Here is a 9,336-nt window from a genome sequence, read left to right as displayed (position 1 = left end):
TTTGGTCTAAAAGGAACACAACAAATCATTATGATTACAGACTGATGTAGAGGTAGATCTGTTTGAATATTGCATTAGTTGGTAAATGTTTTTGAACAGTTAAGACTTTTTGAAATGTTTGCTTTGGGATGATTAAATGTCATCATGTTTCTTTGAGGTAGCTGATGCTAAAAATACAATTGTAAACACAATATAAATCAAAGCCCTGGCTCATCAAAACATGTTTCCAATTCTAGTAACTCAATCAGTAAGTCAATAAGAGCCAAGCCTTTGGTATGTGTGTATTTGCAGATCATAGGTTCAGTTTGTACACTGTACTATGGAAGCAGCAAAGTATCAGCACAAGGGTGCTGGATATGGTTCCCATACTACAATGTGCAAATGTTAATGCCTAGATCAAAGAATAATTATTCAGATCCAGAAGAAGTAGCTGCACCCTACAATGAAAACAATAAGATAGACTAAAAATACATTCCATCTTAAGAAGTTCTACATTATTGTCCTTAAGTTTAAGCATGTCAGCATTGTCAAAAAAAGCAAATACTATGGAGTACACTTGGAAGATATTGTTGAGTAATTAACACTACATCAATAAATCATTATTGTTTTCACATTTGTATATTCATATGAGAAAAAACATAATATTTCATCACGCAATGCATTATAAGATTTAAAAAATCTTAATCTACAAAGTCTAGCTCTCCTACAAAATTGTGGAGTAAAAAGTAAAATGAAGCAATAGTAATAGTATTATCAGCTAAATATAATTTGAAAACATGCATATGTCTAGATGTTCCTTAACATACAGTCTATGAGTGTTAGCAAAAATACCCCAAACGCAACTCATTAGACAGAACAAACTATAATGAGAAGGTTGTATTTTGTTTGCATTTTTTTGGAACCCCACCACCAAAGGTCCTTGAACCTCACCTGTATCACAACAGTCAAGCGTAATCCGCCTAAACGCTGCCACATAGCGGTAGCCTACTTTATGTCCTCTCTTACTACATGTTTGGAGCATAATGATAGCCTGACATCGAAATACCAAATAAATGGTCAACGTCTTGTGAACATGTAACCAATACTCGAAGGAAAATAGATTAAAACATCTAAAGCCTCAGGTTATCCAAACAGGTTGTTTGTATATTTTGGAACGTGCGCCGCATTCAGGGCCCCTGGTAAACAGCTGTTGCGACACTGGAGACACCATAAAAAACGTTAGCAGTAACGTCTCAGGGAAGATGTCGTTTTTGTATCTTCCTTTTAAGCTATATATAACCTAAAAAGTTGTTCTTATAAGCTTATTTGAGTTGAAAAGTCGTATTTCACACGTTGATAACTGATGTGTTTGCAAAGTATTCGTCATTACAGTATTACTTTTAAGGCAGCATTGAGTCACATGACCGATGCACAGCTGAGTGAGGGATGCTGCTGGGGTGGGCTTGCCCGTTGGTAGCCTGTTAGCAACGTTAGCCGTGTCTGGTAATCCTGACAGGAACACTCGTTTCTTTGCACCTTTTCGAACACGATCAACCGGGGGAGATATGCCACAAGCCATGGAGAGGATGCAGCGCATGTGGTCGTCTTTTGTTTACCCCCAAATCATCAGCTTTCGGTTAGATGTCAATGTCATAGTTTGGGGCTAGGGCTGTCCACTTAGCTCAGCTAGCTTGTGACTGGTAAACGCAGGGCCAAAGCCAAGCGAGAAACGGGAAGGCCGTCGGTGAGTACATGTACACTAACATCTGTTTTTCACCATGTTTATCAACGTTTCTATATGCCAACCATGATGCCAACTTAATGTATCAGTGTGTCGGGAGACAACTTTTCGGCTGTTTTAACGTTACATGGTTTTCTTGGATTGAAATGAATTGTGCATTTGTTTGCGGCTGTACAGTACTGACACTGTATCAATCATCTACATGTCTGCAGAAACTCTAGATGTGGATTTTAGCTGTTAATCATCGAATAAACGTAGTTTGTGTATATTAACAGTGCTCACGACGACTGACAGTTTAGGTTTTTAATTGTATTGGGGTGTAGTATGATGATAACTTCTGAGCTACTCGATTTAATAACAGTGCATTAAATCGCAATTACATCTCGTGTTTTTTTTGTTCTTAACATCCGCGGCTTTGGAAACACGAGTATAATTCTAGAGTATTAATGTTATTATAATGCTCATCTTTTCACGGTTGTATTGGAGGCAGCAGTCTGCAGGGCAGGTTGCAGGACTGTTATGGGGCACACGGGTTATTCCTGATGTATACGAACACCCGTGCAAATGATTTTCTTTATACAGTAATGTGCTGCTGAATTGTATAATTGAGTAACACATATTATTTAAAGATTAAATTACATTTAAATGTTATTGCTCCACTATCGTTCCTTCCTTCGTATGTTCTTGCCTTGCATGTTGACAATACGTCCTTTGCACCTTTCCTTGCACCTGGACGAATTTGACATTTTAAGAAACCTTGTCATCTTGATGTTTCGACAGTTTTTCGTGTGTCTGAAGTACAAATGTCGTCTTGATAACATGCCATCCTAATGATGGATCGTATTTGGTAATAAGGTGTTTTAAACGATTTCATGTCTTGCTTTGGGGCGTCATTTAAGGTTTTGTTGTAACAACCTTTCTAGTTTTTTTGAGACCCTAACCCTAGACCTTGCTTTCCCTCATGTCATCACTGAGACTTTTATAGAGTCTGATAAGAGGCTTGCAATGATTAAATCATGTTGCACTTATGTTGTCATTTGAAGTAACTCATTCTATACTTCTTGTTTATAACCAGTCATTCGCTCTACAGGTGGGCAGAGAAAGTAAGGAGTTGGACGTTTGTTTTTGGATCAGACCAGCCGTCGTTCCTATCATCTTCGTCCCGATAACCACCAGCTGAGCCATGTCTTCGTCAGGGTGCTGCCACCTACCCGGCTCCCTTTGTGATTACTCCGGGAACACCGAACCAGATTCCTCCAAGGATTCGGAGGAGTCTGATTCGACCACACAGGCCCAGTACATCGCCAAGGTTACGGCTAAAGACGGCCGCCCACTCTCCACCGTTGTCAAAGCGGTGAACTTGCAGAGGTAAGAGAGGGAGGAACTCACATGGGGGCCTTTAAAAAAATATATACAGTAATAAGTACTTTTGCTAATCATCACATGTTACGCTCCACAGTGATGTGGGCATGTGTCGGATTTGTCATGAGGGCGCTGGAGGGGAGACTCTGCTCTCACCCTGCGACTGCACTGGCACTCTGGGTAAAGTGCACAAGAGCTGCTTGGAGAAGTGGCTGTCCTCCTCCAACACCAGCTACTGTGAACTCTGCCACACAGAATTCACTATTGAACGTCGACCACAACCACTCACACAGGTAAGAGGGTTAACTTATTGTTGATTTTGTAAAAAGAGGTTGAAAAAGGCTTATCTGTCTAAAGCAAGGGAGAAGATGTTTGTTCTTCAGCAATGTTGTCATATGTTAAGTACTTTGTAGGTCTCTTTTAGATTAAATGCTGAATCTTAAATTTAGATTTAAAATGTTGATTCCATTTAAAGTATAAACCAGTCTAGTAGCATCCTGAGGATATAAAGGTGTTTTTTTCATATGAATAAGATGGTAGCCTGACCATTTCATATGTCTAGTATTCATATCAATAATGCATTCATATCAGATGGGCACCAAATGTCCAACATTCACACCTTTTTAAATGATCTTTTACTTGGCAGAATAATCACTGCCAACTGAGATGCAGCAATCAATCAATCAAACAAACAAACACTAAGCTAATACTGAGAGCCTATTTTCATTAAACCTCTTGCTTCTGCTCTGCTCAGTGGCTGAAGGACCCAGGCCCTCGCAGTGAGAAGCGCACGCTGCTGTGCGACATGGCCTGCTTCCTCCTCATCACGCCGCTGGCAGCCATCTCTGGCTGGCTGTGTCTGAGGGGGGCCCAGGACCACCTGCAGCTGAAGAGCAGACTGGAGGCTGTGGGCCTCATTGCCCTCACCATTGCCCTCTTCACCATTTACATCCTCTGGACACTGGTAACCAAAATATACTTATGACCTGTATGTACATCTGTTGAGGCAGTGGGACAAAATATCTGGCATCTTCTTACCCACAGGCTTCTAGTATTTATCTTTCTTCTTGTCCCACATAGATTTGAAAAATAAATGTGTACTGGCACAGACACAATACAAAGACAGCCGCACTGATCTAACAGATCTATGTTCTGCTGTTGGTTTTAGTTGAAACTGTGGGACTGTTTTCTGCTTCCAATATTACCTTGAATAGCTCTTGCACAAAGTCAAAGCAAGAAAGAAGACAGGGCATGTGCAACTTGATAATCTCTGGCACACCGCACTCATTTGTTTGAAAGTTGGCCAGATGCAGGCCCCTACACGCACAAAACATTGAGAAGCGTAAGAATAAACTGTCTTATACTCTGCACTTTAATTTGACTCGACCCCATACACTAAAAATAGCCTGTATTGTCAATCATAAACGTTGTTCTGGAATCTAAACCTCTTAACTTCAGTAAAAGAATCCTAACTAATATCGAGTGTGTGAAACATTAGCCCGTTTCACTCACAGCTGGTGTAACCTTTAGCGCTTCAGTCAGCATATTGTTCCTGTCCTGCAGACATACTACTCTGTCTCTCATATCTCAGTGTCAGAATAATTGATGTCTGTCTTTTCTCCGCCTAACTTGCCCCCCCCTCCCACTTTCCTTCCATTCAATCTCAGGTGTCATTTCGGTATCACTGTCAGTTGTACTCGGAGTGGAGGAGGACCAATCAGAAAGTGCGCCTGCTCATGCCTGACATGAAAGGGTCCCACACCACCCAACGATCTGTGCCGACCAAGTCGACCAAGAAAATGACTGATGAGACCATCGTATGAGTGCAGAGCGGCGGCAAGAGGAATATTTAAAATAACGCCCACTGAAGCGCTCTCTAAAAAACAAAATTAATCCTATTAATAAACGTTTGCACTTTGTAAGGACCATTTTGAGAGGGGGGAGAAACTTTCTTCTTTTTTTTTTTTTTAAGCACTTGAACTACTACGGTATTGGCCGACCACAAAAGTGGTTTTGGGAAGAACTCATTCCGGAGATGGTGTTGAAACACGTAGTTGTCAAACGGATGGCCGGCGCTGAGAACGACTGAAGACATGGATAGCGGACGGACCAGCCCAACTGTGTGTCCCGGACACAAACTTATGAATTACTAAGACACAAGCTAATGTAGCAGGATATAACTGATTCAGCATGCTACTACAGTATAATATTAAACATATTCACTACCTATAATTCCCCCATGCCCCTTCACAATGTATTTAGCTCTTTTTAAACAATGGGCAGCCAATAGCCCGGCAGAGGATAATAACCTAAAAACATGATTGACAAAGTCTATCTGTGAATACTCCTCCCTGACATGTAGAGGGCAACAGGCGCTCATACCGACGGTGTTTTCTACGATCTGAACCCCTCTGAAGTTTCCTGGTAAAGCTTTATCATTGCTGTAGGAACGGCGAAAATCTATTTTTCCTGTTTAGACAACAGCTAAGGCTTTATATTTATATTTATCACACATGTCACGGTGTCAGTGGAGATAACAGTATGTGGGATAACTGCGCCCGTTAAACGGCAGTGCAGTGCTGTGTAAGGAAAAAGTATTGAAGGTGTGGAAACGTGTTTACATTCTAATTGGATAATGTCTACTTGTCATAAGAGTGCATTTGCAACCAGCCCAGCTCCACTTGTAAATGCATTATTCATTAATTGAGCTGCCTAGCAATGAACAGCAGATGCAGTGTAAATATGAGTCACAGTGTTCAGGATTGCAAGACTACAGACTTTTGTTCAATATAAAAACACGAAGATGTATCGGAGCAGGCTGTAAAAGAAATTGTGTTTTGAGGCGTTGATCAATGTTTGCAGCATATGCTATACAAAGTATTTTGTTTCATTGTAGTCATCCTGCTGCATCCCCTGGAAAAGTTGGGTTATTGTGCAATAAAACATGAGGGACTCGTGGCTAAATCAAAATGTCTGTTTGTTTTAGTTGGCCTCTAACGTCTTCAGTTGTCTTTGGAAATATATCTAATAATCAATCACTGTGAGGCCCAACATTTCAAAAATATCTAAGTGGTTTGTGCTGGAAGATTAAACTTATTATTTGTAGGACAGTCGCATATGAATATATGACACTTTCCAAAGAATGGTACTAAAGTACAATTCCAGGTACTTGTATTTTATAATTGTACATCACTATACTTTTAGAGGGAAAGTCCTCTACAGCTATTTAACAACAAGTGTTACTTTTTAGATTAGGATTTTAGATATAAAATAGCTTTATATTGCTAAAACATCCACACATCCTTTTTGGCTTGTTACACCTTACAAAAAGTAGTGTCTTGATTTGGGCCTATGTCAGGTAAAAGAAGATGCAGTATGTTATCAACAGAATGTTCTCCCTTTTGAGCTTCTTCTCAGGTGGTTTCAATATTTATTTTATTATTGAGAAAATATATATTTAAATAAAAAAAGTATCTTTATATACTGTATAGGGGTCATGGCCTTAGTGTGGAAAATAAAGGGAATGCTTTGTGAAAGTGACCTGAACAATGGCTAAATGCTGCTTATGCATTTATGCAATAACAATGAAATAATGTACTATGAAAATGATGTTACAAGCAGGTCAGGGATCACTGTACAGGTACAGTATGTATTTGTTTGAAATGTACCTATAAGATAACACAATCAACGGACAACTAGAAAACACCCTCTGGCCAGGGCTGTCGACAGCGCAGAGGCATAACAAAGTAGACACCACCACAATGTAATATTGTAAAATTTAATTTCATGGCATTAATATAATGTATGTGAGCAGACAAGCTATCAAAACAAAAAAAAGGATATATTTTACACAAAATGAAATAAGCATCAGCAGCGTAACAACGACATTTGAGATGACTGAACGAGGAGGAGGGAGGCCCGAAAACAGGACTGCTGGTATGACTGGGACAGGCAGGATTCACAGCCAGGCGTCCAACATGTGTCAGTAACTGCCAGGGAGATGTTTAGGCCAAAGCTATTCTGCTACACTGTCACAGGTTACTGTGGCAGGTACATATGTACCATCAGTCCTGTTTTTGCACGGGGGAGGAGGTGGCAGATTGTACCTGGGTCACATTACTATTTGAAATCAATTCAAACACTTATTTCCGGGATTGATCGTTTGTGGCATAAAGGAACTGACTCCACTGATCTAAAAAAGAAAAAAGGTGCAGATTGAGACAATATTACACCGCAGGCGGATGGAAGCATACCAACACTGTGGATTTCAATTAATAATCGACCCAGGTGAGAGGGGACTGTTGCCATGGGTTACAGGTTCTGACAGCACTGCAGTTTGCCCCCCCTCAGGCCGTCCGTGGTGGGGGGCACGCTGATGTCCACCACGTTGTTTCCCGGGGACTCGTCATGGGCAGACCGCTCAGCAATCTGTTTCTGAGAGACGATGCGGTAGATTTCTGTTTTTCAGAAAGGAGAAATGGAAAGCCTTTTTCATAAAATATATATAATTGTTTTTGGTATAGAGAGTAGATCAACAGCAAAACTGAAACTTGGAGGTGAAAATAGGTGAGATATTTCACAAGTTGATTCTTTAGTTCTTCAGTTACCATTTTGCACACAACAAATCAAATTAACTTCCCTTAGTAAGAGGAAGTTACACAGGTACAGTTCAACAGTTGAGTTACAGGAAGTCATTTTTTGAAGCTGTCCATTTTTTCACTCATTTTATATCAGCAGCTACTTTTAAATGGACCCTTCTATGCTAATTTTCAGGTTTCATATTTGTATTTGTGTGCCTCCACTGTGACATGTTTACATGCTTTAATGTTCAAAAAGCTCTTTATTCTTTATAAATGATCATATTGCCTGTGCTGCAGCACCTCTTTTCACCCTCTGTCTGAAACCAGAGCCAAGTCTGCTCTTAATGGTTAGCTGGCCAGCTCTGTTGTTATTGGTCAACCGCATAGGGATGTCCCGCCCCTTAGGCTATCATTACAATGTGTTGAAGTGCCAGCCAATAGAAGCACGAGTGTTACATAGGGATGTCACTATGTTACAAAAGTGAACAAAGGAATCCAATGGAGGAGTTTCATGCAGGGGGGGAGTGGGTGTGAGAGGGAACTTTAGGAATTTATCTTTTGCAGTTAATTGACATGACAAAAACCTATATAACACACTACAGGAAAGGCAAAACCAAAAAAAGGAAACAGGGCCTCTTTAAAACTAACTTTGTTTAGTGCTTGAAAAAGGTCCAAAAGCTTGTAAGGAAAAACGTTACGCAACAGTTTCAGCTTAGTATAACATAGCACTGGATTGTTATCAGACCAAGACTTTGGAATGATTGGACTTTGAGAAGTTAAGATCACATTTTAAAGTATACTTTCTTATCGTTCAGGAACAAAATCAACATTGTGGTCCCACCTTTGTCCACAAGCATACCTGTGAGGATATTCTTGAAGGCTTCTTCAACGTTTGTTGAGTCCAAGGCTGAAGTTTCTATGAATGACAGATTGTTTTTCTCTATAGGGGAGGAAATAAAAAACATTTTACAGAAACAATAGCTCCAAACAAAACAATATCAGAGAATCTAGTATTGTTTAGTTTTGTACTTATTCTTTTCCAGCTACCTTTATAAGAAGAGACAATACAGTTAAGGTTTCAATTAGGTTCTCTTATCTTCAATTTGTGAAAAGAAGACAAATAGCTTGTAATTGTAGGAAATGTTAATATCTTTATAACAAACAAAAGAAAGACAAGACAAAAAGTATTCTACTGTACAGTATATGTGCCTTTTCTGAGTCTGTAAGTTACCTGCGAAGGCCCGGGCCTCGTCGGTGGGCACGGCCCTGAGGTGGCGCAGGTCGCTCTTGTTGCCCACCAGCATGATGACAATGTTGTTGTCGGCGTGGTCCCTCAGCTCCTTCAGCCAGCGCTCCACATTCTCATAGGTCAGGTGTTTGGCGATGTCGTACACTAAGAGCGCCCCCACGGCTCCTCTGTAGTATCTGTGAGAGGAAAACAACAAATACAGTGATGACAGGAAACGTCAGAAAAGGGCCATCAAAAGTATGGATGAGTCTTAAAATCTTGAGAATCACAGCTAGAGAAATTTCCTTTTGTTGCTTGTACAGTACAGCAGGTAATTCAGGGTATACTAAAAAAAATGTAGTGTATGTCTTATCTAGTTTCTTATTCAGCCAATATTCATGTTTAAACCTTTTATGGCATGTGGACTCAAAACGGACTGACATTCT

The 9,336-nt window shown here is 40.2% G+C and overlaps 2 protein-coding genes across 3 annotated transcripts in view; one reads left to right on the top strand and one right to left on the bottom strand.

Moving 5' to 3' along the window:
* Window positions 1-1,296: 1,296 nt before the first annotated feature.
* LOC307018165 (E3 ubiquitin-protein ligase MARCHF2-like) lies at window positions 1,297-6,052 on the top strand. Of its 2 annotated transcripts, none has more exons than XM_079648288.1 (5): window positions 1,297-1,723; window positions 2,796-3,088; window positions 3,180-3,375; window positions 3,837-4,046; window positions 4,750-6,052. In XM_079648288.1, the coding sequence occupies exons 2-5, from the start codon at window positions 2,904-2,906 to the stop codon at window positions 4,903-4,905; spliced, it is 747 nt and encodes a 248-aa protein (XP_079504414.1). In that variant the 5' UTR covers window positions 1,297-1,723; window positions 2,796-2,903; the 3' UTR covers window positions 4,906-6,052. The 2 variants fall into 2 exon arrangements, with proteins under 2 accessions (XP_079504414.1, XP_079504413.1); XM_079648287.1 differs by having other exon boundaries at window positions 1,300-1,723; window positions 2,811-3,088.
* Window positions 6,053-6,846: 794 nt separating this feature from the next.
* Window positions 6,847-9,336, bottom strand: part of LOC307017866 (ras-related protein Rab-11B-like) — an 8,992-nt gene continuing 6,502 nt past the window's right edge. The window contains exons 4-6 of the mRNA XM_079647738.1: window positions 8,894-9,087; window positions 8,522-8,602; window positions 6,847-7,539 (exon numbers count right to left, since the gene is read on the bottom strand). Of these exons, the coding sequence (XP_079503864.1) occupies window positions 7,394-7,539; window positions 8,522-8,602; window positions 8,894-9,087 (421 nt within the window). The 3' untranslated portion in view covers window positions 6,847-7,393. The remainder of the gene's footprint in view (window positions 7,540-8,521; window positions 8,603-8,893; window positions 9,088-9,336) is intronic.

The sequence above is a fragment of the Notothenia rossii genome (assembly GCF_949606895.1).
Source record: "Notothenia rossii genome assembly, chromosome: 9".
Taxonomy (NCBI): Eukaryota; Metazoa; Chordata; class Actinopteri; order Perciformes; family Nototheniidae; genus Notothenia; species Notothenia rossii.
The sequence above is the reverse complement of the archived record's forward strand: the minus strand, read 5'-3'. Positions and strand labels throughout refer to the sequence as shown.

Bases quoted from the DNA above. Each gene is read 5' to 3' on its own strand.
- LOC307018165 (XM_079648288.1), top strand. From the start codon at position 2,904: ATGTCTTCGTCAGGGTGCTGCCACCTACCCGGCTCCCTTTGTGATTAC. The intron at 3,089-3,179 runs GTAAGAGAGGGA...TACGCTCCACAG, and splicing joins AAAGCGGTGAACTTGCAGAG to TGATGTGGGCATGTGTCGGA. The intron at 3,376-3,836 runs GTAAGAGGGTTA...TGCTCTGCTCAG, and splicing joins GACCACAACCACTCACACAG to TGGCTGAAGGACCCAGGCCC.